This window comes from Cladophialophora immunda (genome assembly GCF_000835495.1).
Source record: "Cladophialophora immunda strain CBS 83496 unplaced genomic scaffold supercont1.4, whole genome shotgun sequence".
NCBI classification, from domain to species: Eukaryota; Fungi; Ascomycota; class Eurotiomycetes; order Chaetothyriales; family Herpotrichiellaceae; genus Cladophialophora; species Cladophialophora immunda.
In genome coordinates this window covers 3532921-3560167 of record NW_015622544.1, presented here as the reverse complement: position 1 = coordinate 3560167, position 27247 = coordinate 3532921, and the positions used below count along the sequence as shown (strand labels likewise).

At 53.8% G+C, this 27247-nt stretch overlaps 8 protein-coding genes across 9 annotated transcripts; 6 read left to right on the top strand and 2 right to left on the bottom strand.

Moving 5' to 3' along the window:
• Nucleotides 1–86: 86 nt before the first annotated feature.
• PV07_07600 (uncharacterized protein) lies at nt 87–1470 on the top strand (the record flags this gene model as incomplete). Its single annotated transcript, XM_016394700.1, has 2 exons — nt 87–416; nt 478–1470. 2 exons carry the CDS (start codon nt 87–89, stop codon nt 1468–1470), a joined length of 1323 nt encoding a protein of 440 aa, XP_016248119.1.
• On the bottom strand, nt 1363–3473 carry PV07_07599 (uncharacterized protein). The gene is made up of 4 exons (XM_016394699.1): nt 3411–3473; nt 1833–3354; nt 1692–1782; nt 1363–1641 (listed from the first exon to the last, which is right to left on the bottom strand). Exons 2-4 carry the CDS (start codon nt 3318–3320, stop codon nt 1529–1531), a joined length of 1692 nt encoding a protein of 563 aa, XP_016248118.1. The 5' UTR covers nt 3321–3354; nt 3411–3473; the 3' UTR covers nt 1363–1528.
• A 502-nt stretch (nt 3474–3975) lies between these two features.
• On the top strand, nt 3976–5481 carry PV07_07598 (uncharacterized protein; the record flags this gene model as incomplete). The annotated part of the gene is made up of 2 exons (XM_016394698.1): nt 3976–4560; nt 4609–5481. 2 exons carry the CDS (start codon nt 3976–3978, stop codon nt 5479–5481), a joined length of 1458 nt encoding a protein of 485 aa, XP_016248117.1.
• A 492-nt stretch (nt 5482–5973) lies between these two features.
• PV07_07597 (uncharacterized protein) lies at nt 5974–8038 on the top strand (the record flags this gene model as incomplete). The annotated part of the gene is made up of 7 exons (XM_016394697.1): nt 5974–6078; nt 6131–6201; nt 6263–6554; nt 6631–7446; nt 7508–7612; nt 7709–7800; nt 7897–8038. 7 exons carry the CDS (start codon nt 5974–5976, stop codon nt 8036–8038), a joined length of 1623 nt encoding a protein of 540 aa, XP_016248116.1.
• Nucleotides 8039–9229: 1191 nt separating this feature from the next.
• PV07_07596 lies at nt 9230–12772 on the top strand (the record flags this gene model as incomplete). Of its 2 annotated transcripts, XM_016394695.1 has the most annotated exons (5): nt 9230–10208; nt 10274–10955; nt 11021–11060; nt 11121–11422; nt 11527–12772. In XM_016394695.1, the coding sequence occupies exons 1-5, from the start codon at nt 10010–10012 to the stop codon at nt 12347–12349; spliced, it is 2046 nt and encodes a 681-aa protein (XP_016248114.1). In that variant the 5' UTR covers nt 9230–10009. The 2 variants fall into 2 exon arrangements, with proteins under 2 accessions (XP_016248114.1, XP_016248115.1); XM_016394696.1 differs by having other exon boundaries at nt 9230–10955; nt 11527–12349.
• A 4189-nt stretch (nt 12773–16961) lies between these two features.
• PV07_07595 (T-complex protein 1, eta subunit) lies at nt 16962–19578 on the top strand. Its single transcript, XM_016394694.1, has 3 exons — nt 16962–17066; nt 17146–17637; nt 17709–19578. Exons 1-3 carry the CDS (start codon nt 17018–17020, stop codon nt 18845–18847), a joined length of 1680 nt encoding a protein of 559 aa, XP_016248113.1. The 5' UTR covers nt 16962–17017; the 3' UTR covers nt 18848–19578.
• Nucleotides 19347–21071, bottom strand: PV07_07594 (uncharacterized protein). Its single transcript, XM_016394693.1, has 2 exons — nt 20942–21071; nt 19347–20814 (listed from the first exon to the last, which is right to left on the bottom strand). The coding sequence occupies exon 2, from the start codon at nt 20111–20113 to the stop codon at nt 19664–19666; it is 450 nt and encodes a 149-aa protein (XP_016248112.1). The 5' UTR covers nt 20114–20814; nt 20942–21071; the 3' UTR covers nt 19347–19663.
• Nucleotides 21072–23412: 2341 nt separating this feature from the next.
• Nucleotides 23413–27104, top strand: PV07_07593 (uncharacterized protein). Its single transcript, XM_016394692.1, has one exon. It carries the CDS (start codon nt 23619–23621, stop codon nt 26805–26807), a length of 3189 nt encoding a protein of 1062 aa, XP_016248111.1. The 5' UTR covers nt 23413–23618; the 3' UTR covers nt 26808–27104.
• Nucleotides 27105–27247: the final 143 nt, after the last annotated feature.

Sequence of the window (27247 nt, the reverse complement as noted above, 5' to 3'; positions counted from 1 at the left end):
CCCTGGACAATCAAAACGATCTTGCGCCAGAAAAGCCGGTAGATGTGTCAGCAGCTGTCCCGACGCTCAATAGGTCTTTAAGCTACATGCCGCAGGGGCTGAGGACTGAGCGCGACTGGAACGTCTTCCATTATTGTTCAACACAGTACATGAGGCTGCTCACTTCACCTGAAGCCACCTCTGAGTTTCGAGACGTTTCTTTGATATTCGCAATCGGGTTTGACAAGCCTTGGGTGATGCATTCCGCACTGGCTCCAGCAGCGCTTCACGCTTCCTTTGCTTCTTTGCTCCCCAAAGAGGACGCGATGCTGTACACTCAAAGCGCTCTGAAAGGACTCCAGCAAGCGCTTCAGCCAACGAGGGGCCGAATCCCTCCCGAAGAAGACGCATTCCTTGCAGCTTCACTGTTCCTCGGCGTTTTTGAGGGAGGCGACTCTCCGAAGTTCTCGCGGTTCTCTGATACTGACGTTAAATCAGGACTTCTACTCTTCGTCGTGCAGTGCGAGCCTGACACATTATCGCGCCATAGCCAAGATACTGGAAGATCGAGTGACGAAGATTCCCCGTCTTGACATTTCCGAGCTTTCAATCCTGCATTCTACTCTCCTCGACTCCGTCCTTTATCATTTCTCTACGAGGTTAATATTCGAGAAGGACATCGACCCTACCTGCAGATCATTCCCGTGCCAGACTATCATTAAGTATATGGAAGCATTGGAGTCAGCGAAAAGAGACAAGTGCATTGAACCATTCATTCTCCCTGTACTTGGTCGGACACCCCCACCGTTGTTCGTTCAAATCTACCAGATCACATGGTTGAGCAGGCAGATTCCTTTCAACCAGTGTGAGCTCTATGGACTAGCCACACAGTGTCTAACCGAACTGGAGGGCCTGGCACAAGACTATCCGCTGGTTATTTCTGACATCGTGCCATCTTCAGAGTCCACTGTCCCAGTCAATCTCACCAACTCCGAGATCGCGGCAAAGCTCTATTACATTGCGGCGCAAATATTTGTCGCCAAGGTCCTCAACCCAGAGGGACTTAGCAACCAGTCCTCACAGATCCAGGCCCATCTTCCTAGAGCGGCGGCATTGTTGGAGATGTACGATGCAACTTTGCCTTGCGGACAATTCATCTGCTGGCCCCTGCTCATTCTCGGTTGTGCAGCATGTCCGACGAACACATCTGAAGCGCAACACACTCATGGTAGCAATCCTGGCGCCCTGCAGCGATTAGAACTGCGATGTCTCATTCAGGCGACACTTGTGCAAATCTGGCATGTCTCATATTCAGGCTATGTGAAGCGCACCGCTGGCGCATTGAAGAAAATATGGCAACTTCCCAGCATACTTACAAAGGCCTCGGCCGATACAGGGGCTGCCGGCGAGGAAGTTGAGTACGACGGACTCATCGCGCTCGTCCAAAAGGATGGTTTAGGAGCAGGCTTCCTAGTAGCAGAGAATGGCTAGTACGATGGTATCTCCCGACTTCGCAGATGCAACATGAACTGTTGTTCTACCGGGCTCGTCACCTCAGGCATTTTTCAATGATGCGAGCTGCTCTGATGCACTCCTCGTCGCGCATACGACTCGTGAATATCTGGATTGAGCACGGGGCTCCATGCTGTGTCCCTGGATCATCTGGACGACTGCATCAGCGAAGAAGTGTGGTCGGCGTGGTTTCCACTTACAATGAGGGCCAGCTTGTCCTGGCTGGATTTGGAGCGGCTCAGAATCCTGTTCCTGCAACGATTTCGAAAAGGGCAATATACAAGCCGGGTACTGGGCACGTCAGCTGATATCTCGTGACTGAGGCGGCGAAGAGGACTTACGTCAAGTAGGTTGAGGAGAACGGTGTATGGTGGCCAACCATATGTGTCGTGAGGCACAGCAGTGTTTTGGGCAGGGGGGCTAATGACCGCATCCAGTTTCATTTCCGACCATATCTTCCGCCAGTCCTCGGAGAGCTCCTGACGCTTGACGGTCAAAGCTGCATATTTCTGCAGCTTTTCCAACTTGCCAATATCCGGAACACACTTGTAGCTTCCAAAATTGGCCGGTCGATGTCCCGCCGCCACGGAGGGCACCGGTGGCTCTCCGCTTGCAAGGATATGTCCTCGTGGTGTCTCTGTCTCGAGCGTGAATAGCTCGCATGCCACCTCAGTGGAATCAGCCACATGGCCTTGCTCTGGGCTTAGCTGAATCACTTGATGACCTTGGTCTTCCAATTTCTTAGCAGCTTCAGCAAGCGCTCGCTTCACTGGTGGATGGAGTGGATAAAGAGGGTCTTCAGCCAGAACTCCGATCCTGAGCTTGGCTCCAGCATCTTGTTCGAGCCGGCGCCAGGGGACGTCAATGGCGGTTGAGTCAAACGTGGCGGGCACTGCGTCTATGATTGCTTTGGTCAAAATCTCCAAGGCTTCAAAGTCGCTCGCTAGAGGTCCTGCGCAGGCCAGGATGGGCTTCCACCCTGGCAAACCGGGTGTCGCTTGGCCCCCATACGGAACCCGGGAAGATGTTGGTTTGAAGCCATAGGTACCACAACACAATGCCGGAATGCGGATTGAACCACCAACATCAGTTCCGATACCAAGAGGGGATCCTCGAAAAGCAATCAAGGCTCCCTCTCCCCCACTGGAACCTCCGGCGCCTAGAGATGTATTGTGAGGGTTTAAGACTCGGCCAAAGACATTGTTGTCAGAGTCCGCCGTCATCAGCGTCTGAGGGATGTTCGTTTTCACATAGGGTACGGCACCCAAGCTGAGCAGAATGTCGACGATTGGCGAATTCTGTTCGGATTTCTTCCCTAGGAACGAGACGAAACCGATTGAAGCCTCGGTGCCGGCTACCTGGAAGGAGTCCTTGAGGCTGATGGGAAGGCCGTGCAAGGGCCCAAGCACCTTTCCCTCACTCCTGCATTGATCGACATACTTTGCCCGTTGGAGTGCCAGCTCGAAGAATGTCTCCGTCAGACATGATGTCAGTTGTTGGGCGATTGCAGCCCTTTTCGAGAATGCAGTTGTAACTTCGACAGAAGTGGACTCCCCAGAGGCAAGCTTGGCTAGCAGCTCCGGCACCGTGTAGTCTTCGGTGATTGATATTTCACGCTCGGACAGGATGCCTGACTTCTTGACTATGTCCATGTCAAAGAGCCTGTTTGGGTTCTTATCCAGCGGGAAAGCCAGCATTTTGGAGATCTCGGGGGACAGCTGCCACTCCCGTGGAATGGCTTCACGACACTGCTGTCGCTTTTGAGCGACCTTTGTCTGCCAGTCTGACGGCTGAACGTCCTGTTCAACCATGGCGCTGATTGAGCCCATATCGTGGGGTTGATATTGGTGGATGGCTTCTGTACTGTCTCGGCGTCAGTGTATAGGTGCCAACTTGAGGGTATTGCTTCTGATCTATACCTCTGTTCCTTGTCGGTGGGATGAGCCTCGATAAGTTATCTCGAGTCGCTCGGTGGAATGGCTGGACAGCGACAACTGCACAGTCCCCGGCAATATGTATCCGTTTTGCTCGACTTCTAAATACTCGGCACTGGCGACCGGTTGTTTTGCGATTATGTTATCTGAAGCATTTCTGTCCCACGCTCTTGTCCGCCTTTGACTTTAGCAGATACAAAATCCGGGGGGCCAATCAACCATCTTTGCGCCCTCCAATCATCCAACTTTGCGCCACGCCTGGTGGTGACACCCCGGAGTTTCTCTTTCAGCCACTACTTGCCGGATAGCAGGGCTTATTCTCGAGCCGGATCGCCATTTGTCAGCCTGCCTTCGCGGCCCTCAAAGGACATCTTGGTAGCGGATGCTCCAACACGCGGGAGATCGTTTATTTCAAAGGCTACTTCGTGCCTGAGTGAGATTCGCCGCTAATCGGGTACAAGAACATCCAACAAGCCTGTCTGTGTACTGCTTCGACTGACTTTCTCGGCTTGTCTAGTGTGTGTCGACTCGGCTTCTGCGTGTTTCTGATATGGCGGAAACAACTGTACCCTCTCTTCTGCACAAATTGGCCTCCAGGCTAAACCGAGACCCTGGGGCGCCCGTCGAAAAGCCGACTGAGTCATTTTGGCAAGACCCTCGTCTTTCTTTTGCTGATGAACAGTCGGAAAGCCTACCCCAGGAATCCGATGTCGTTATCATCGGCTCTGGGATTGCTGGCATAAGCGTGGCTCAGCATCTGCTCCGGCTGCAGCCCTCGCAGAAAATTACCATCCTCGAGGCCAGGTCAGCGATATCGGGAGCAACGGGTCGCAATGGTGGGCATATCAAAGCCGTTCCATGGGCCGACTACTACACTCTCAACCAAACACTGGGCAAGGAAAGCGCAATGAAGATCACGAAATTCCGCCTTGCCCACTTGGATGCTTTTGTCAATGAGGCTGCCGCACTAGGTGAAGCCGGCAAGGTCGGCTTGGTGCGACGTGTGGAAGGAGTAAGTGCTGTTTTCGACAAGGAAAGTTGGGAGTCGGCCAAGGTCAAGTTAGAGGCATGGCTTGAAGACTTTCCGGAACATCGCGAGAAATGGAGTGTGCATGAGGGGGAGGAAGAACTGAAGGTGCCAGGAATCCTCCGAGAGAATTTCCTTTTGCTCACCTAGTCCAAGAAATTCGGCATTGTCAATGCCTATGGATGCATCAAGGGCCCTTCAGGAGCAGCATGGCCATATCGCTTTCTTGGTTGCGTACTGTCAAAGCTGCTTGCGAGCGGCCAGGTCAGTCTCGAAACGCACACGATCGCAGACGAGGTACGCCGGAGCCAATCCCAGATTCGCCCTTACGAAGTGCACACATCGCGGGGAACGATATCAGCAAAACACGTTATCCATTGCACAAATGCGTACGCCGCACATTTGCTGCCCTTTTTGAAGGGCAAACTCTGGCCCCTGAGAGGGCAGATGACGGTTCAGTCGGTCCCTGCAGAGTTCCCACGGCTTGGTGCTTCGAGGTCGTGGAGCACAATGTGGGCGAGAGGTTTCGACTACATCACGCAATCTCCTGGCGAGGATGGTTCACTGTACCTCGGTGGAGGGTTTTTCCAAGGCGGCCCGGAGAAGGATGAGGACTTGGGAAACGCCGACGATAGTCAGCTGAGCGCGCAATGCCTAGAGCATCTGGAGACAGTCCCGCCCAGAGCGTTCGCTCACGGAACGGGCGCAAAGATTGACAAGAAATGGACTGGGATTATGGGATTCACCGGCGATGGGTTGCCCCTGGTTGATCGTGTTCGAGAATTCATGTCTGGTCGGGCCGAGTGCGATCAGGGAATTGGTGGCGAATGGATTGCTGCAGGATGGGATGGTTACGGCATGGTTCATTGCTGGCTCGCCGGAAAGGCTCTCGCACACATTGTGATGGGACGCGAACGCGAGGTTAGTAAATGGTTCCCGAGGGACGAGTTCGGATGCACCAGGGAGAGACTCGACAAGATGAGTCCAGAAGGGGCTCTCAAACGGTTCCTTGGGCTGCTGGAGACATAGAGGGCGCCAATACACTTCAGAACCCGAGTCTGTCGTCGACCCAACTCCTCTCCCACCACCGACATATCAATATAGTGCCTATCCAGACAACCAAAAGAGGCAGTCCCAACCAGCGCACCGTTTGACCTGGCGCCTTGGCCTCGTTGCATCCAGCCCGCACTAGGACGGCGCAAACGGATCTGATTCGATATGTTGCGGCGGCTTTCAGCGTCAAGCCCGTCGGACATCAGCTCGACTACGGGATGATCTGCCCTTCTCCGCATATTGACAGAGTCAAACCTGGACCTGGCCAAAGCTTGTCGACCATGGTGTCGAAGCAGTGGCAACGCTCCAAGATACCGGTGAGTTGATAAGGGTCTTTTCCACCATGGGGGGCTATCCGAGAGGTCTACTAAAGGATGGCTCTCCCCTTCCCTCGAGTCCATCGGCATCGTCGCGCTTCATCTTGAGACGAATCTTCCAACATTACGGGCAGCCTGCAATACCGACACAATGACTTACGAGAGACTCCCGCCGGGAACGCAGAGGATCGAGGACAGGACAGGACAGAAGATCCTGTTGGCACCTCAGCCAAATGCGGATCCCAATCAGCCACTGGTGCGTCTCTATTTCTCTGTGACGGTAGAATGCGTCCTCACAACTGCTACAGAACTGGTCGGCATTTCGCAAGTCGCTGCATATGACCATCCTATGCTTCTATGCATTGATGGTGTTTGCCATGTAAGTCTGGTTGGTCCCGAACGTGCAGCATTTCGCAGGGACTGATATCTTTCCTCTCCAGCCTCTGCGTCGCAGTGCCCCTCTGGCAAGACTTCAACACCGAGCTTGGGATGAGCTATGCTGTCCTGAACGACGGCTACGCGACAAACATGGCGACCCTGTCCGTCGGATGCATCATCTTTGTGCCCATCGCCCTGAGGATCGGACGACGGCCAGTCTACATTGCCACCGCATTGGTCATGCTTGCCGCCGCTGTGTGGCAAGCGAAGATGTTTACAGTGGGAGATATGATCGGGTCAAATGCCATTTCTGGTCTTGCCGGGGCTGTGAATGAAGCAATCTTCCAGGTCACTGTACGTTCTCTTCTGATTTCCAATGCCTCTGGATGTGAGTTCTTGCCGACCATCCGTACTGACACTCCTACGATAGGTTTCGGACCTCTTCTTCGTGCATCAGCGAGGCACCATGAACGGGATTTACCTCGTCGTTGTCATCATCGGAAACTATCTGGGTCCGGTTGCCGCTGGGTATGTCGCCGTGTCACAGGATTGGCGATGGGTTTTCTGGTATTGCACCATCTTCATGGCGGTGGTGACTTTGATTATGGTTTTCTTCCTCGAAGAGACCAAATACACTCCACTGGTGTTGACCGGGCGGGAAGTTGTCATCTCGACCTCGATCGAACAGCAGGACGACCTCACCAAGGTGCACAGCACCAGCAAAGGCAACGCCCTCGGCTCGATTTCTGTTGATTCCACCGACGCGGCCAACAATGAACGTCGCCGTCTCGTTGACATCGACACCTCGATCCCCATGAACTCGTACTGGAAACGGCATTCGCTGTGGTCACTCGAGAAGCAGACAACCACCGAACGACGCAGCCTGTGGATGCACTTCTACCAACCTTTCCAGATCCTGGTCACGTTTCCCGCGGTCATGTTCACGGCGCTGCAGTATGGGTTCTGTATTGCCATGTTGGCGATCCTGGCCGTGACGCAGGCGACGCTGTACCCGTTCCCACCGTACAATTTCAGTCCGATCGGAGTGGGCAACATGAACTTGCCCCCGGCCATCGGCGCCATTCTGGGCTCTCTTTTCGGTGGCCCTCTCAATGACTACTTCATTCTGCAGATTGCAAAACGGCGAGGCGGCATCTACGAGCCCGAAACTCGACTCTGGCTGTTCTTGGTCCCGGGCTTTTGCATGCCAATCGGACTGTTTATGTATGGGTTGACCATCTCCAAGGTAGGAATCTCCAGAGTGGTCTGAAATTGGGTGCACGTGGAACTGACATGCTCACTTCAAGGGAATGGCATGGCCCGTCAACGCTGTCGGGGCTGGGTTCATCGGCGCCGCAATCGGAGGATGTGGTGACATCTCTCTGACATACTGTCAGGACTGCTACCAATATGTAAGTCGAGCAGGCGCATAGCACCTCCCTTTGGGGATACCCTTTCTTGCTCTTGATGGCACAGAGTTCTCAGCAACTTACTAACTGCCCTCGCAGATCCTGGGTGACGCGCTGACATCCGTGGTCTTTGTGCGTAACATCATTTCCACGGCCCTCGTCTTCGCAATCACGCCCTGGATGACCAATATGTAAGTGTCCCTGAAATTTCCCCAAACCCTTATGATCGAGTTTCCACAAATTTACATCCTCCCACAAACATGTACTGGGTGCTAACGACAAAATAGGGGCGTGTACAACATGTTCGTTTTGCTGGGCTGTCTTGGGATCGCCGTGGCGTTAACCTGTGTACCACTGATCATCTGGGGACGCACGTGGAGAGCGAAACTGGCAGGGCGGTATGAGTATTTCGCCGCGAAGCAATATTGATTGGGGGAGGCTAGGACGAAGATGTCGAGCTTCAAAAGGGCGGACTGTAATTGTAGGATCACGGAACCTTTGCAGATTTTGGGGTCAGTTGCAGCTGCTGCATCAGCACCCTTCGGAAAGGTAATTCTCGAAGAGGCTATGTGCAGTAGAGAAAATGCACGAGATACGAGGTGCCAGCCCACGCATTGATCAAAAGGGTAGTCTCTTGCCTCCCTCTGCGACCCGACGCGAAAGCTGGCTTGACTGGAATCTGCACCGCACCTCGTTTACGTCCAGAACAAAAAGGAAGAAGGCCCTCGAGGGCGGGCGTGCGGGCCTGGAGTTGGCTGCTGCAATGTGCTGGCTTGGGATCCAATGATCCCAAGCCGTAAGCGAACGCCCCGTGACACGAGATGCTGTCCCTGTCTTCAGCTGAAAAGAAAAACACGCACACCACTTGGATGATAATACGAGGCGGGCCTATACCCAAACCCGGACAAAGACGGTGTCCAAGGCGTCATTAAGCGAAAAAGAAAAGCAAAAGGGCTTTCAAACCCAACTGGACCTTCGGGTCTTCTAGACGAGAACTACTTGTTCACCTCTTGTGCTCTCCGTTTTCGAGAAACCCAAGGGCTTCGAGGACCGGGGGCCGCGATTGGGCCGGGAAGAATTTGGCGATAATGAACGAACCCACCACACTTTGTTCCTCGTCCAAGGCAGACACTCGACCGCGGGTCAAGGCTGGAGTGCGGCATACGAGGACTGACGCCTGACAGGCAGAGAGGCAGGTATGCAGGCAAATCTTGAGCAATATTTGCCAGTGGCCAGATAAAATATTGCAGCTCTAGGAGAAGGGGAGAAGCAACTCAATAGTCAGAGTCCAATGCTCAGAGGGTGGTACAGATGACGATGCTCCTCGGTCGACTTCTTGAGCCGGGTCGTAGACTCGTAGTGATTCGTGATGGGCGGTTTTTGGCGCAATGTGGCAAGCATAAGTGCGAGAGTCATGCCGTCTGTTTGTCTCCCAAGCTTCTCGACATCAGCTACGAATTGTTCTTTGACAGGGGGACTCACTGGCTTCCCTGCCTCGCAATTTCGGCGCTGATTGAGCTGGTAAGGCTGACCCCCTGTAACACGTGACTGCACAGCTATTGAGGCTTTTACCGACGTGGCGTCTTGACTGTCATTATTTCCTGGTAGTGAGCATCGGACCGAAGATTCCACGCCAACGGCTTTGTGGCTCTCCAAGACATGGGCATGGCCCCTTGGAAGTGTGTCCAATAACGAGCCCCGTGCTGGAGGAGAGACTGTGCGTCCTAAATGCCCAGTAGCCAGATGGCTCAGGGATGTCCTCGCAAGCTTCACCAGCAATTCTCAACCACTGCCTTGGCTAGCTTCGCTCTGTTCGACTGATATCCGAGACTATTTCATGCAGGCTCGACGTCGTACAGGTCCCTGTCCATGTCCGGGGACACAGGCCGGACCAGAGGACGTGCGTGTCCAATCCTTTGACAGCAATAAGGCTGAAGAAAGGCTGGGTCAGCCGGGACAAACAGAAACACGACCAGCGCCCTGTGTCACCAGCCAGGCTTTGGGCCTTTCACCGCTTGCTATCTAGCGAATATCGAAGCCCGCACTCGTATCTGGTTAAAGACCCGCGCCATGACTGGAAAACACAGAGAAGAAAATCACCCCACTTGATCTATCCTCAAGCATGAAGCTGCATGTTGCCGCCAGAAGGAATTCGACCAATGCCCGCCTTGCTATCTCGCGCCAATCTCGTATAAAACTGGCCAGCACAGGGGACCAGAGGATTTGGCCCTTTGATCCCAGCGCGAGGGCGAACTGTGCCCCCCGGCACCCGAGACCCTTAGCCCTCAAGTACCATCGCTCTTTTCAATCTCTCCCTCTATAACGGTCCAACGGCACGACAAGACCACATTGGATTTTTGCTGCTGAGGGGTGCGCGTGTTGGCTATTGCTTCCCACGATATGGCGACGCTAGCCTCTTCACTCCTTTTGTTGCTTGCTCTGTTGACGGCACAGACGGTGGCCCAGGCGCCTGCAGATCCGCTCAGGAACTTCTGCCGGAGATATGGCCACCAGACTGCGGTGATTGATCGAAAGCTATACATCGATGGAGGCTGGCTCTATGCAAATCCCATTTCGCAGAATCCCATACCCACAATGAGTATTACCTGCCGAACTCTCATCGTCTGTTGCGAGTCTCCCATGCTGACGGTGGTTGGTTCGCAGACGAAGGCCTCCTCTATTGCGACCTGGACCAGTCATATCAAGACATGCCGCCGGAATATGCCAACCTGACCAAGAACTCGTCGGTTCCGGACGTTGCGGGAGGCACACTGTGGCAAGATGAAGTCAACAAGGTCTTTTGGCTGTACGGCGGCGAGTTCTCGGCGGCGCCGTCCGCTTTCCAGCTCTGGGGTTACGACGTGGTCCTGAACCAGTGGAATCTGTCGTCCCCGAACCTGGGTTCGACTGCGCCGATCCAGAGGGTGTCGTATGGCGCCGGCGTGGCCAGCAGTGAGATTGGCATGGGCTTCTACTACGGCGGCTATCTCAACAACCTGACGAACCCGCTGTGGACGGGGCCGCCGATGGCCACGAGCAACCTCATCATCTACGACATGGATCAAAACAGTCTCACCAACAATACCGGGTACGATAATATCGGCCGAGCCGAGGGGATCATGGTGTACATTCCCGCATCCATGTCGGGGTTGCTTGTATATTTTGGGGGCGTTACCTTCCCGTACGGCAATGAAACTGAGGTCCCGGCGCCCATGGACACCATCATGATCTACGACATTTCAGACGCAAAGTGGTATACCCAGACTGCCACCGGGACCGTTCCGGAGATGCGTCGTAAATTCTGTGGTGGTGCTACCTGGGCGGATGACCAGTCCTCCTACAACATGTGAGTCCTGCGATCCGTCTCAAGTCTTCATCGAACTTGGCCTAAACACACTGATTTCTGCACAGTTACCTCTATGGCGGATTCGGGTTTGGAGAAAATACAACAGTAAGCACCCCCGCGGATGTTTCCACGCTTTGAGGTGCCGTTTTCTGAAAGGGGTTCCAGGGCTTCGACGACGTCTACATCCTGACCATGCCTACCTTCGAATGGGTCAAATGGTATCCCGACCAACCAGGCCCCGGCTCGCCGCATGGCCTGCTCACCTGTAACGTCATTGACAGAGGCCAGATGATCGTCATGGGGGGCAACTTTACCAACACCACGGCCTGCGACGTGCCCGCAATCCAAGGCCAGCATAACCTGAATCTGGGCCAGTACGACAGCACCAACGCCAAATGGTATCCGTACCTGCCCAATCTTACAGACTACTTTGTTCCCCCAGCGATCTTGCAAGTTGCAGGCGGCACGTAAGTCTTCTCTTTCCCCGTTGGCGTCATGGGCGGTGTTCTCTATCCCCGACGTGACAGACAGCAAGATACGAAACTGACGTCTGTTTCGCATGGTGGGACAGACCCGAGGGCGGAGCCATCAACAAGGCACCATCGACCGGCTGGAGCGACGATAGACTGTCGGTCTATTTCGGCGAGAAGGCTGTCTTCGCCTCGCGCACGCCGACGCGCGCCCTGCCCGCAGCGACGACGACCGTTCCGCCCCCAAGGCCGACCCCTTCGCACCCGCCGGGCAAGAAGACCGACATTGGAGCGATCGTGGGCGGCGCCGTCGGTGGCGCTGCTGGCTTGGTGCTCGCGCTCGCGCTCGCGTGGTTCTGCGTGCGGAGGCACCGGAAGAACAAGGAGCAGAGTGGCACCAACCAAGCGGCAGCTACAACAGCAGCAGCAGCAGCAGCGACGACACCCATCCCCGGCGCCGCGCAGCCTTTCAGTCCCACCTCGCCGCAGGGGCACTACGTGATCAACGAGAAGCACTCGACGACGGTGGGCTCGCCGGGCTCGACCACCAGCCGCGTCGGCTCGCCCAGCGACCAGCAGCACTCGTCGCAGTACAGCACGCCGCCGCCGCCGCCGTTGCTCCCGCACCCGGAGTATCCGAATTATTACTACGCGGCAACGGCCCCGATGCCCGGCCAGCAGCCGCCGACGCAGTATTACCCCGTGGCGATACCTCCCGGCCACCACCCCCAGCAGCAGCAGCAGCAGGGGGTGTACGCGTACCCAGCGCAAGGGGGACCGGCGATGGCAGGCCCCATGATGCCCTTCTACCCGCCGCCGCCGGACCCGATCCGCACGCAGAGCCACGAGATGCCCACCGTGCGCAGCCCCGAGATCGTCCAGGTCCACCAGCCCAAGCCGCTCAGGCCCGAGGGTCTCGAATAGTGAAACAGAGGGGATTGAAGCGTGGTGGTCGTGGATGTCCCAAATCGCTGACTCTTTCTGCCCTTTGTTTACCCTCTCTTTTGCTGGCAGGAGAAGCGTACACGTTTGCGCAGGAAAAGGGTACAAGCGGACACTCTCCCGAGCCACCCACACGGTGGACGCGCATATATAATGGCATGCATGGATGGGAATGTCCATTCTATTGGAGAACGCGAACGTGAATGTGAATTTGAATGGTGTGAACCTGGAATCTCACGCTGCGTACCTACAGTAGATATGTAATAACTCACGGAAGAGACCCTGAGATGGGTTCACGGTTAATTGTTAGACGCAAATCCCCGTGAAAAACAACCCTCGGGGCCAAAAGGATGATGGGGGACTCCGTACAAGTATTAATCAGCCATCATCTCATGGACATAATTGAATAATCTCACTATCCATCTATAATAGGCCGGAGTGTTCCGCGACACTTGTTTGAAGTGAGTTGGAGCTAGGGACTTGGAACCATCTTTCGGTGAACACTTCCTTCTCATGCCCTCGCTGTTCTTAGCTGGAATATACACACATACACACATATATACACAGATACAGATAATTTGCATACCATCTATGTTCCCAGCCCTCATCATAGAATGGTCTGCTCATTTTGACTGCTCATCCATTTCTGCCCCTGGGTCCTCGGACTTTGTTCGCGACACGCCAGCGCAATAACAGTACATATACAACACACATCACACATCACACGACCCAAGAAGACTGTTCCACCTGTACTGCTCGATATCGCCATGCACGCAACTGCTGATGCGGCGGGGGGATCGGGATGTATACAGCCCATTGACGACGCGAGGGAGATGGCTGAGGGTGCACGGAATCGCTCGAGTCGGAGCATACCTATCTAGGGTTGAAGTTGAAGTCGAAGAATGGCGAAGAGGAACTGATCTTAGAAGGGCCGTGTAACGTCCCCCCCGTGTGCCCCTGGGTTCTGGTTCAAAAATCGTTGTTCTGCTCCGAGTTTATACTTTGACTGGCCCGGTTGTAAGGGGACGCGGAGCGCGGCCGAGACTTCGGCGCTTTCACCATGTGTCATAGTGTATATTTGCTCAAGAGAAATAGGGCGGTCGATCACTGGTAGCAAAGACGGACCGAATCTCTCGTGTGACGTCCAGAAGAAGGAATAACAAAAAGGTCCCCCAGTCCATAATATCCATTATTCATGTCCCTGGCCTGACTCTTCACAACACCTCACAGAACGTCGGGCTCAAACGTACACCTTCGTGGGGCTGAGGAAGTTGGCCTCCCGGGTCTCGGTCACCAGTCCGACGTGGCCCACTTGTCCGTCTTGCGAGACGTCGGCGATCCTGACCTTGACGTTTCGGAGGAGCCTCGCCCTCTCCAGCCCGCCGAGCGTCGTGCCTCCGCCGGGCAGGTCGATGTGCGGATTGTCGCGCGTCAAACTGCTTACATACCCAAAGATGTCGGGCGCGATGGTGTTCTGACGGTTTCCCCAAAACAAAGAATCAGTAAGGTCGTCTTCACAATGGTCCCATTGGGTTGAGGGTCATGATCAGGCAACGTACCTTGCGCAGCCAGAACGCTGCAATAGCGGCGACCAACAGGACTGTCTGGGAGACGAAATCGACCGCAATCCAAGCTTTGTTCGTAGCGTATTTCGGGTTGTATATGCCGCCCATCATATGAGTGACTGCGAAGCGAGGGTCGGCCTTGATAGAGTCTATGCCGTCCAGAACGACGGGTAAAAATTGCGGGTCGTCCTTTTGCAGTTGAGAGACAAAATAATATGTATTTAGGACCTGGCTGACACCGAGACCGACGAGACCAGCTACGTCGTAAAAGTCGAGTTCACTAACAACGCCGGCAAATGTGGGCAGGGGTTTCTGGTTGTTGTCTTGGAAACAATCGTCAACTTCCTCCCAATTGAGCGCAGCCAGAGTGTTTATTTGGTTGATTGAGACAAGGTTGTGAAAGAACCGCTCTGCAAAGACATCATCATCAAATGGTGTCGAGTTCTCCGGCGGGCTTTTATTCGCGTGTCAGCAGTTAGTATGTATGGCCCCGATCCGCTCTAGGAGGCCTCCTTCGCAGGCTCTTCTTTCCGTCAAGAATGTAAGGGAGGACCACTTACTGCTGCCTGAGAGAGTCTCGCATTTTCCGAACACTGCAAGTGACACCGTTGCAGTGTACCTTGAGCTCGACATGTATCTGGATCACGGTGCAAGAGCATTGCACGACCACAGACGAATTGTGCTGCGCAGAAACGGTGAAAGTTCGAGGACTGGTGAAATTTTGGGCTCGGTGGACTGCTGCCGAGTCGCTCATGTTCATGGCGAGGATTGTGCCATTGGGGAATTGCGACGGATGCAGAAACTTCCAATTAGAACATTCGGACTGCAAAAAGGATGTTTCGAGATCGTAGTCGCCAACATATGATGAAAATTGATCTTCTGCCAATACAGGGAAAACATAGTGGCCGGCAGTTGAAGTATATTCGTTTTCCGATGACTTGGAAACATCCCACCAGGTTGTCGTCCTTTGGCCAAGTGAGTAGCTAAATTCCAGAAGGAATAATCAGCCAGCGTATGTAAAGGTCACAGGAGTCTATGAACGGAAAGAGAGGGGTCCAGTGTAATCTTGACAACGCGCCGTAAGACTTACGGATATCCTGTAGGGTAAGGGACAAGAGCTGCACCGGTATAGTCACATGGATTTGGAGATTGGAAGTTATCCTGAGAAGATAGGCCGGAGGTTATATAGACGCCATATTGTAGGTTCAAATATTCAAAAAAGGACGGTGAATAGCTTGAATAGCTCGCGTTCTGGAATGCTGATGGAGCGGAAAAACTGCGATAGGCGACAGTGCGGTTCGAGTAAGGGCCTGACGCTTGGTATCTGTACTCCTCCTTGCTAGCCTGACTCCCAAGATAGTAAAAGGACCACAGGATGATGAGGCCGACACTGATGGAGTCGAATGCGCGTAAAAACAGTATCGAGCGCAGTGTGCTGATCAGGGACATGCTCGCCTGGTACTGCTCGAGCCTCGCCACGTACTCTCCTTTCTGCGCCCTCCATAACGCGAATCGTTTCAGAAAGGTTGTGAAGATCAAGACGAAGACAATGGTGAAGGCCGTTGCGAGCTGGTCGTTGAAACGAATCAGATAGGTAGTCAGCATGCTGGCTTCGTCTATGAAGTAGCCGCTGTTAGGGCTATCCCACCTCTCGGCCAAAAGACACAGGCCAATCTTGACCATGAGGGCGATAGGAATAAGACAGAGGCCCACGTCGTACAAATCCAGCAGGATCTCGTTGAATAGATTGTTGGCTAATGGCTTTGGATCGGATGGCCAAGCTGTGGGTATCGATGGGCTTTGCCGGGAGTTCGGTAACGACGCGTTGGAATTGTTGAGCTCTTTCATCTGCACAAATCCTGTTTCTTTAACCGGCATGATGGGCATGATGACAGATTGCCGTTTGCCGGTACTTCATACACGAGAGAGAAACCCTGCAGGGAAAATGGACCATTGATGGGAGTGGATTTCAGTGCAAACAATGCACAATGAGAGGCCCGCCAAAAAGAACAAGAACTGGGGAAAATAGGGCAAGGACAGTCAATTGCTTTAATCCTTGCCTCCAACGACACAACCCTCTTACCTTTTCACATCACCAGCAGAAATCCCGATAAAGTGGCGGTGGTTGCGGCTGGCTGTATCGAAACATAGGCGCCAACACAGCTTCCCTTTTGGGGCAGAAAATGAAGCCATGTCGTTTTCAGGCTGACATGATAGCCATGTGGAAAATGGAACGTCGACAGAGATACCACATGTACGATTGGGTTCAGCCACTGCACGACGCGCTTTTCCCATTGGAGTCTCAGGAGGTCTAGCTGTTTCGCTAGGACTGCCACGCGCAAGCCACAACTTACTCGGGTGATATATGCATCCCTTTTCTGAATGGAAGCTCGCCTTGCCTTTAAGCATAGTCGTCTCAAGGGTGTTGAGACAAGCTTTTCCTCCATGCTCGAGCGCGCTGGATCCTCTCGATACTTTCAAGACTTCGGTTAGACAGACAGTACCAAGAGATATGGATGCAAAAAGGTGATGTGCCGTGGCTGTGAACTCGAGCTCGGACTCAAGGGAGCATGATGCGGGCTCTAGAAGGTATCCATTCTTAGAGGACTCATAGTCAGTTGCATCTGATCACCACAGGAAGATGCGGGCTCAGAGTGGCGCTTGATAGAATGATTAAGAATAGGGGATATGAGCGGAGAAGTCTGTTAGAAGGCCACGTGATTAGTATCACATGAGTACTAATCACGTGACTAGTATTGCCAATCTCTTGTATTTACAACGTATATAGTCTTGCCCTGGAGCCCCCAGGCTCAAGTGCAATCAATCAAGCCTTTCGCACTGAGGGGCTCCAGGGCAATCAATCAACCTTCCACACTCTGACAAAGTTGGATGAAGCAGCGAGGCAGCAAGGCAGTTGGAGCTTGAAAAGTGTCCCGGATATCCCAAATGATCCACCGTAGAAACTGCACATCGGAACTTAATGCTCCGTCGATCATGAAATTCAAAAAGTTCCCTCCAGAAAACATCTCGTGGGGGAGTGCTCGATATATTGTGAAACTCCCTCGAGACAGTTGTAGGACTAAGGATGGCAGCTTTCGGTGGACAGACGCCCACGATCATCGTGCTCAAAGAAGGTCAGAAAATCCCTTTCCAACCACTGACACTCTACACCATTTGTTCCATACAATTACTCACACCACTCGTGGCATCCAGGCACCGACGCCTCTCAAGGCAAGCCCCAGGTGATTTCCAACATAAATGCCTGTCTCGCTGTGCAAAACACTATCAAAAGTACCCTTGGACCCTATGGAGGCGACTTACTCCTCGTCGATGCCAACGGCAAACAGACAATCACAAATGACGGGGCAACAGTGATGCGCCTGCTTGACATAGTGCACCCTGCTGCCAGGATCTTAACGGACATAGCGCGGAGTCAAGATGCAGAAGTGGGCGATGGAACTACCTCCGTCGTTGTGCTGGCGGGAGAAATATTGAAGGAAGTGAAAGAGTTGGTTGAGCAAGGAGTATCTACGCAGACCATTGTCAAGGGACTGAGGAGGGCAAGTGCGATGGCGATAAACAAGATCAAAGAGATCGCCGTGAGTGTGGATGACGGTGCCAACAAGAGAGAGACACTCCGAAAACTGGCAGCCACGGCGATGAGCAGTAAACTCATTCACCGGAATTCGGGTTTCTTCACCAAAAGTAAGTTTTACCCTACATCTCCAACACAGCGGTCGGCAGTATTTAGGCTTGCTAACAATGGGAAAACTCAGTGGTCGTCGACGCAGTCCTCAGCCTCGATCAAGAGGACCTGAACGAGAAACTTATCGGCATCAAGAAAATCACTGGCGGCGCATTGGAAGACTCCCTATTTGTCGACGGTGTGGCCTTCAAGAAGACCTTCTCCTACGCCGGCTTTGAACAACAACCTAAATCTTTCAAGAACCCTAAGATCGTATGTCTGAACGTCGAACTCGAGCTGAAGGCAGAGAAGGACAATGCAGAGGTACGGATCGATCAGGTATCGGAATACCAGGCGATTGTGGATGCCGAGTGGCAGATCATTTATGACAAGATGGAGGCATTATACAAGACGGGTGCGAAGGTGGTGTTGTCGAAGCTGCCAATCGGAGATCTGGCGACTCAGTACTTCGCCGACAGGGATATCTTTTGTGCGGGCCGTGTCGCCTCTGACGATTTGGAGCGCGTGTGTCAGGCAACTGGAGCTGTCACACAAAGCACCTGCAGTGACATCCTGCCGGCGCATTTGGGGACGTGTGGACTATTCGAGGAGCGCCAAATTGGTGGCGAGCGGTATAACCTGTTCAGCCATTGTCCAGAAGCCAAGACGTGTACGTTGATTCTGAGAGGTGGAGCCGAGCAGTTCATTGCCGAAGTTGAGCGGTCGCTGCACGATGCTATCATGATTGTCAAGCGGGCTCTGAAGAATCATACCATCGTCGCTGGTGGTGGCGCCACCGAGATGGAAATTTCAGGGTACCTGCACCGATTTGCGGACAAGAATGTGCCCCACAAGCAACAGGCGGTGGTAAAGGCATTCGCAAAGGCCTTGGAGTGCATACCACGACAGCTGTGTGACAACGCAGGTTTCGACGCCACCGACATCCTCAATCGACTGCGGGTGGAACACAGAAAAGGAAACACCTGGGCAGGCGTGGACTTCGACCACGAAGGAGTGCGGAATAACATGGACGCCTTCGTCTGGGAACCTGCTCTGGTCAAGGTGAATGCCGTCTCCGCAGCTGTGGAGGCAGCATGCCTGATCCTGAGCGTCGACGAGACAATCAAGAACGAGGAGAGTCAAGGTCCGCAAGCGCCGGCGAGAGGGTTGCCACCTGGTGCCGCACAGCGAGCATTAAGAGGGAGAGGCAGGGGGATGCCGAGGAGGTGAAGAATTCCAAGTCTAGACACGGCTGCGTTTGGACATAGGGAGTTCACAGTTTCATCGGCTTCCCTCTGAGCGGACATGCAAACATGGTCCACGCATACGGACCTGCGGCGCAGGGACATGAGTATCTATGAGGAATGAAAAAGGAGTCCACGCATGATACCACTGAATATCCGACTTCTCTCGGCACTTGGGAACGACGTATTGCCATCACGAAACAGATTTCAAAACAACCACTTTCGAGGTGATGATAATCTCGGTTTCTACTACTTCTGCCTGTTTCAGTGCTGGCGGCAGCACATGTTACTCTTCTCCAGCGCAATGGAAACACATGCGGAAAACCAAGTGCTGCAAGACTGAGATACGAAAGTGCCCTCGACCGACCGGCGCTCAGCATGTTTAGCTGAAGGCATTGGCTGAAGAAGATGTCGGGTCGGCGAGTGATTGACGTGTCAGGACATAGAGTAGTTGGTTACGCGAAGGGACTTCGAGACGGCTTGCTGCACCGGACCCTCAGCCTCGTGAATAGATAAAAGTATTAGGACACAAAGGCCAGGGGCCAAGTCCCTCGAGATCACGGTATGTACCGAGCTTACCTCCCATCCACCATGGCGCCGGAACCATTCGCGAGGCGCCGGAAAAATTCACTCGCTTCTGTAAGCCACTTCACTAAGCAATATATAAGGGGGCCCCCTGTACTTTTGTCCACTGATCGTATCGGCACCCTCTGCCCCTTGGTCCACTTGGCCGGCGAGAAGAGAGGGTGTTCCGCTGCCCTAATCTCGCAAAGCTCCATTCCATGAGCAAGATTGTTGCTTGTCAAGCTGGAACATCCAGGAAAGGCAACTTGCGCCTCACGTGTTGAGCTGAGTAGATTCTTTCACCAGCCACAAGTCGAACCTTACATACGGAGACTGTGGCTAAGCATTCATGATCTTCGCGGGGACGCCGATCCCATCGAGGTGATGGCCTCATCTCCCGTGCCTTTGGAGGTTGGCAAAGCCCGAACAAGAACCCGAGTAGAATGGCATTGGGTAGAGCTGGAAACGGACACCGCCTCATTGGGCGTTCCTTTGAACCGGGTACACCAAAGTGTGCGGGGATATGATCGGTGAGGGCTGCAGCTTCCCAATGCAGCCGAGCTGCATCTGTTCCGTGCGTGCTTTGGGGATCAGAGGAAACGGCCAAGGCTTGAATTGAATCGAAGCTCGTATTGCAGGTCCCCAAAGCTTCATGATTGATGGGAGCTGCATAGAAGCTGACCTCCATCCCACTCAGCCCTGGATGTGTATAGCCAATCAAGCAAAAGTGTGCCAGATCAGCGTTTGTGGCGAGCTGATCTCAAATGCAGGAAAAACAGCTCTGAGCAGTAGCCGATGATGATTGTCCCCTAAGTGTTTGCTATGCTGCATCTAGGGAAGAGTTGGACTGCGGATAGACCTCGTGTAAGGGAAGATGTGCACCACGTGGACCACTGTTCGACCATGAGCGAGAGCCTTCGTCACTGAACTGCCATGTGGAAAGTTCTATTCCATGGACACACGAGGATCGAATGGAGGATACCAAATGAAGCCTCTCCTTAGTGTACTGGCCAAATGTGTCTCCGCTCCAGCAGGCATGAAAGATTGTTCTCAAGCATTGCGTTTCGCCAACTTTCCATCTTTGTGGTGCTTGCAATGTTATCTTGGGCCATCAAAACTTCCTGGACACATTGATTTGCCATTGTTGGCTGCAGGGGCCCAGGGATAGCTTTCGGCGGATGCAGGCTGTTTCAGGAATCATTCACGTTCGTGTGGATAATAACGCCTTCTCGATCGGGTGGCTGATGCTAAGTGGTAGGTGGAAGGAGGACGGCGAGGGCTGGACTCGTCGAAAACTGCGCGAGAAGCCCAAATCCCCACTAACCGAGGCCGCAGAGAGTGGGTGTGGCCACTGGCCAGCGAGCCGGGTTCAGCAGGAGTGAAAGGGACCTAAGCCATAACATTCGTCAGCTAGTTCGCGCATCTTCTGGTGGGTGTTGGTGGTGATGACAACGAGCAACCAGGAACAAGGGAAAGAAGGGCAGAGTCAGTAGTGGGAGCGCAGGGCGAGAAGCACCATCGAAACTTCGAGCTCATCAACCACACTGCCACCTTCAGCAAACCTTTGATCCATCATCATCCTCCACACTTTGTCTACATCAGCGACATCTTGTACTCCGTAATCTCTTGGTTGACCCTGGTGACCTTGGGGACCCTCCTCGCGTGTTTGACTCGGCTAATACGAACACACGTCAACCCCCCCCCCCGGCTCCACCTTTTCGATAGACTAGGACGAGTCCCCGACCACCGGGCGTCGCCCAATTCGATCTCGAACCTCAAATTCGTCTTACAAACCGCCTCAAAACACATCCTCCTCGACCCTCAACCGTATTCTTCCATCTGCAAAGAAACCTTCCAAACCACGATCGACATCCATACGACGACCTGACATTTTCGCCTTCTCACCTATCGAGCTCGTCAGCAGCCATGTCTTTCTATCCTGGCTCTGGCGGTTACGGTGCGCAACAGCACGGTGGCTACGGCTACCCTCCTCAATCACACTCACCACAACCATATCCTCCCCAAGGCTATTCCCAAGGATATCCTCCTCAATCACACTCACCACAACCATATCCTCCCCAAGGGTACGGAGCTCCCGGTGGTTATGGTCAACCTCCGCCGCAGGTGGCTCCCTACGGCTACAACAACCCTCCTCCACCACAACAAGGCGGGTATGGCGGGTATGGATCTCCTCCTCCTCAGCCAAACGGATATCCAGGTATACTAGGTTCAAGTTCCAGCGTGAAACCACATTGCTTACCTTGTACAGGCCCACGACCAGGCATGCCTTCTTATGCAAACAATTCTTTCGCGCAAGGCAACCAGCAAGCCCCTCCTCCACCTCCCACGGCACCACAACAGTTCGGCCACGGAGCCCCTGCTGGATATAGCTTCCAGTACTCCAACTGCACAGGAAAACGCAAGGCACTGCTGATAGGCATCAACTACTTTGGTCAGAGGGGTCAACTCCGAGGATGCATCAACGATGTCAAGAATATGTCCACCTATTTGAACCAGAACTTTGGGTATGCCAGAGAAGACATGGTGATCTTGACCGACGATCAACAGAACCCAATGTCACAGCCTACCAAAGCCAACATTCTCCGAGCCATGCACTGGCTGGTCAAAGATGCTCGGCCCAATGACTCTCTGTTCTTTCACTATAGCGGTCACGGCGGCCAGACCCCCGATCTGGACGGAGACGAAGAAGACGGCTACGACGAGGTAATCTATCCTGTGGATTTCCGGACGGCAGGCCATATTGTGGATGACGAAATGCATCGTATTATGGTCAAACCATTACAGCCTGGCGTCCGGCTCACCGCCATTTTCGACTCGTGTCATTCCGGGTCTGCCCTCGATCTTCCATATATCTACTCGACTCAAGGAGTTCTCAAAGAGCCCAACTTGGCCAAGGAAGCCGGTCAAGGCCTTTTGTCGATTGTTTCGTCCTATGCTCGTGGCGACTTGAGCGGCATGGCCTCATCGGCGATGGGGTTGTTCAAGAGGGCTGCCAATGGAAACGCCACGTACGAACGGAACAAGCAGACCAAGACTAGCCCTGCCGACGTGATCATGTGGTCTGGCAGCAAAGACGAACAAACTAGTCAGGATGCGAATATTGGAGGCGAAGCCACGGGAGCCATGAGCTGGGCTTTTGTGACGTCTCTGAAGAAGAATCCCCACCAGAGCTACGTCCAACTGCTGAACAGCATTCGCGACGAATTGGCTACAAAGTACACCCAGAAGCCTCAGTTGAGCTGTTCTCACCCACTGAGTAAGTCCCCATTCATCACCTCTCCGTCGCACTCTTAACTGACTTTGGATTTGCAGACACTGACCTCCTCTATGTGATGTAAACGAATGATATTGATACCCAGGGAGTCATGGGAGCCCCTTGTTGATTTTTCCCACTCGGTTGGCGGCCGAAGCGCAACAGGGCGCTCTTCTTGTACAGCATGACATGGATTTGTTTGGACGAGGCTGGAAAGGTGCTCGATAGACGCACTCGAATATTGGTCTGGGCCTGCAAATAATGTAGGAAAATGAAAAGTTGCGGTTCAACGTCTGTTGTCGTGACGATCGGCTCTCATTGCCTCGCTATGATCGTATTCGCAAATGTCGCAGAATCATGCGCGAATAAAGGCTCCAGTAACTGTGTAGACAGCCGTCAAAGCCGAAGCCCTCAAGATGGATCGGCAGGGAAATGACCCAAGGCTAATGATGTGCCTGTGACTTGGGGGTTGGCAATGATGTGCCCCCTCCCCCCAAGTTTGGGCCTGGATAGAGTCATCCGAGGCACCTGTCGGGCGTCATTGGTGCCCCAACTGACCCTTGGACCTCTCCCGCACTTGCAGTGGGCTAGTCTATTTCTAGGCATGCTCAGGCCCCCTCCATGCCTGGATGCCTTCTAGAAATCCTGCACGTGCCGCAACGTCCCCGACCAAGGCACCTCATTGCCACGATGATGCGACGGTGCGACGTACCGGCGCCGGGACCGTCATTCGTCCTGTCTCTCGACACCCATTCAGACTGCGTTCACGATCCTGGCGCCGCTTCTTCCAAATTCTTGGTATTCTTGGTATATACCCAGGTGTATCTCTGCCTGTTGCCCATTTTTCGTCTTCGAAGCCTTCTATCCTGCGCGGTGCGTTACCCACAATGACACGCACTGAAACCGCTTCTCCGCCGCCATGAAACCCGATGTTCCTCCATCCTACGAAAGCGCAGTCAGTCGCGAGGCATGGACCATTATTGCGCCCTGGATCTCCTCCAGCGATCTGTGCTCAGCATGCCTGGTGTCGCGGAAGTGGTACTCTATCTTCGTGCCATTCCTTTGGGGCGATCCTGCTTCCCACTTTGGCATTGAGAACGACGCCGTCTACGTCGCCCTCACCCGTTTCAAGCGAACCTTGCGCAAAGCCAGACTAAGTGTGAGAAGTCTCACTCATACGCTACATCTTCCGCCTGCTCTTAGCGAGATCTATGGCGGTCCAAATCCTACCTGGTTGCGCGACGTCCTCGAATTCCTTCCCAACCTCCAAAGTCTCGTTGTCACGAAGCTGCCGTTCTTTGATCATCACAGCCTGAATGCCCTGAGAAACTCAAGCGCCGGCAGAAGATTATCGACTGAAGAAGCAGACATATTCCCTACATACGGACTGAAATTACTGCTGGCCTGCAGTGAGCCAAACACGACGTCTTCCTCACTTGCGAATGCGCTCCCGAGATTTCCGAGTTTGGTTTACCTTGACCTGTCCTACACATCGCCCGCACGAGACGCTGCGGTTCTAATAGCGCTGTCATATCTGCCAGATCTTCAGGTTCTGAAGTTGCGGGGGGTTGGTCTTAAAGATGGAGAGGCCGAGGTCCTGGCCAATGCGATTGGGATTCGCGTCCGTTTGCTCGACCTCCGAGACAACCTTTTGACCGACATGGCCGTGCGATCATTGATGCAAGCATGCTTTCTCCCTGCGGATGCTGCACAATCAAGACATCTCAACGTAGAAGATTGGCCGGTCGGCATGGCACCTGGGCCAGACTTCTTCAGTCTAGATACGCTCCGGAGCGAAGAACTCGACCACGAGTTGCTCAAACAACTTACCAGGCCCCTCACCGGAAGACTGGCTTTTGAGGACATTCCTCATCGGGGCCTGACCCATCTCTACATTTCAGGCAATCGGCTATCTGTCGAAGGCCTATCCAGCCTCCTGAAGTCGGAACGCCTCCACATTCTCGATGGAGGTTCAGTCGACGCGGTCAAGACCATTGCCAGGACCCAGTCGCTTTCTTCCCCAACAGGCTATATTGATGAAGTCCGCTTCCCAGGTGCTGAGAAGCTTATCCCGGTGCTGGCAAGGTCCGCCAGCAAGAATCTGACTTATCTTCGCGTTGACCATACGTTGGTCACGGCCAAGTTCGACCCGGGCGCGGCGGTGGTTAAGCCAAAGGCATCTTCGGTCGAACTTGCAGGGTCTGAGCCGCTTGCTGCAGAGCTCCCTGCTCAAGAGAGGCAAATAATAGAGGCTCCGGCTCCTGCCCATTACGCGGTAGAGATGCCGGTCCCCGATCAAATTTTCGAACTAGATGCCACCCCGGCACCACCACGAGCGGAACTGATCGGCGATGTAATATATTTTGCCCTCAGCCCTCCAATTGGGGAGAAGCCAGAGGTATCCAGCCCTGTCATCGAAAATCACAGTCCGATCAGAGGCGAAGGTCCTTTTGCTCCAGAGGTAGTCAATGGTGCCGCGAACGATCAGGAGAACGAAGATCGTGCTACGGTCGCTGACTCGGAGGTTTCTGACGAGACAGGGACGCACAGTACCACGAGATCGATTCTCTCTCCAGTGTCTCCCATGACGCCTCACCCGAATAACATGACCTTTCAACCATTGGTAGCGCCAGCTACACCAAAGACTAAGCCTGCGCCAACGTCCGCTCCAGTCAAGGCAGAGAGCCCGACCCCAGCGCCCACAGCGGCGCCGATGCCACAACCGAATGCATCTCTCTCAATAACTCCAGCAGCACTGCACCACCGGCAGGCTCGGATAGAAGCACTGCTAGCCAAGAGACCTCCAGGATTGTCTTTTAAGATGGCCCACTCGGGTTCAGATGTCCCTAAGGTGACGGTGCAAAACCTGACCAGTCTTCATCCCGCAGTGCTTCCCAACCTGAGAACCTTGATCCTCACCGATGTGCCTATCACAGTGCCGAAATCTTCCCCTGTGATCCCTGCACTCAAGGCCTTCGTTTCCGCTTGCGCCGATGAAGCCGCACTTGCTCGCCTCCTCGCGAGGACGGACTATTCTCTCCCACCCGGTCGGGCGCGCCATATCGCCGAATTGGAACATGCACGGTCGCTCTTTGCTCTTCGCACAATCATTCTCGAGATGGAGGATCCCACGAATCAGAATGCGAACGAGCAGCGCAGATGGCAGCATTCTCGTCAGCGCATCAGCATGAGCAAATCCTCGACAGGTGATCGTGATAGCGAGAATCTTTGGTCCGCCGCTGAGAACGACTTCAGCTTCTTCGGAGAAGAAGGCGAAGAGCAGGCCGAGTGTGGGATTTATCAGCATGATCCAGAGAAGTATTTCCCAACTGCGCATTTTGATGATAAGATTTTGCTGGGCCCCGAGGATAATCCAACAGACAGTGGTTCGAGCAGCCCGCACGGAAGCCTCCACGGGTATGGTACACTGTCTCCATTCATGATGAACTACGGCGGTTCCACTGGGACACTAAGAAGCCCGAGGAATTTGCCATTGGGTCGGAATCGGAGAAGCTCGAATGAGTCTCAGCGGAATGGGACCGTACGGAGTTTCTTGACCGAGATGCAAGGCGCACCAGTGTCGCCTATGTTTATGAACGGCCGGTTGCGCCCACAGTCAAGAGATTCGATGCTTCCCCCGACTTCCAACCCCGTCCAGCAGGAGGAGGAGGAACCGAAAGTCGATGTTATTGCGGAAGTCGCTGCGTGGCGAAAGGAGCGAAAGAAGGCATACGAAGATGAATTGGCGCGGTATCGCATGAGTCGTGGAGGCGGTGGCGCAGGAAGATCGAATAGCCTGACCAACCAAAGCAATGGACGCTCGTCATCGGCACCGAGAGGGTACGGGTATGGCTTTGACCATGGTGCCGGACCAGGCTCGCTCGCTTATGCACACGCCCATGTGAATGGAAATGCGCCAGCAAACCAAGGGAATCAAACTCCTTCCGGCAACTCAATTCATGGTGAGATTAACGACCTCGACATGAAGTTCATCGAAGGACACTGGAAGGGAGAGATCAAGGTGATCAGAAATGCGACGCCCAAAGGCCGAACAGGGGTGGTGGACATGTATGGAAACTATTTCGAGAAGGGATATCTGTACCCCTGAGGATGATGATGATGACAATGAACAGCAGCGGGGAAGCGTTCTCGTCCAATTGCACTGTTTGATGGGTAGGACAATGAACTTCTACGAGCGTGGGCGTTTAGGTGTCTACAGGGCCTTTGTCTGCAACCCGATGTCTGTGTACGATATATGTGTATGTCACTTGATGCCATTTATTGGGGTTATCTTCCCCGACGTCTGAACGATAGACTTGACCTTCAAGTCCTTACGAGAAGTACTAGACTGCCCAGAAAGTGGTTTGAAGCATTCAGAAAGAAACGAATGATATTTTCATCAGCGAGTTCCCTTGTTCCCTGTCAAAGCGGTGCAATGGCCGTCTTCACTGCCACCGGGCCACGAGTCTTATTCCTCGTCGGCGGCAAGGCTGAGATACTCGCGAGGCTGAAAGAGGGAGCCAGAGCCTTGCGCCTCGTCGAGCGACT

What these genes read in the sequence shown, in the direction of transcription:
- PV07_07599 (XM_016394699.1), bottom strand. Translation starts at nt 3,320, where the DNA reads ATGGGCTCAATCAGCGCCATGGTTGAACAGGACGTTCAGCCGTCAGAC. An exon ending in TTCTCCTCAACCTACTTGAC is followed by an intron (nt 1,783 to 1,832) that starts GTAAGTCCTCTT and finishes TGACGTGCCCAG; the next exon opens with TACCCGGCTTGTATATTGCC. An exon ending in AGGACAAGCTGGCCCTCATT is followed by an intron (nt 1,642 to 1,691) that starts GTAAGTGGAAAC and finishes GCAGTCGTCCAG; the next exon opens with ATGATCCAGGGACACAGCAT.
- PV07_07595 (XM_016394694.1), top strand. Translation starts at nt 17,018, where the DNA reads ATGGCAGCTTTCGGTGGACAGACGCCCACGATCATCGTGCTCAAAGAA. An exon ending in GATCATCGTGCTCAAAGAAG is followed by an intron (nt 17,067 to 17,145) that starts GTCAGAAAATCC and finishes CGTGGCATCCAG; the next exon opens with GCACCGACGCCTCTCAAGGC. An exon ending in TTCGGGTTTCTTCACCAAAA is followed by an intron (nt 17,638 to 17,708) that starts GTAAGTTTTACC and finishes GGGAAAACTCAG; the next exon opens with TGGTCGTCGACGCAGTCCTC.
- PV07_07594 (XM_016394693.1), bottom strand. Translation starts at nt 20,113, where the DNA reads ATGGAGGTCAGCTTCTATGCAGCTCCCATCAATCATGAAGCTTTGGGG.
- PV07_07593 (XM_016394692.1), top strand. Translation starts at nt 23,619, where the DNA reads ATGAAACCCGATGTTCCTCCATCCTACGAAAGCGCAGTCAGTCGCGAG.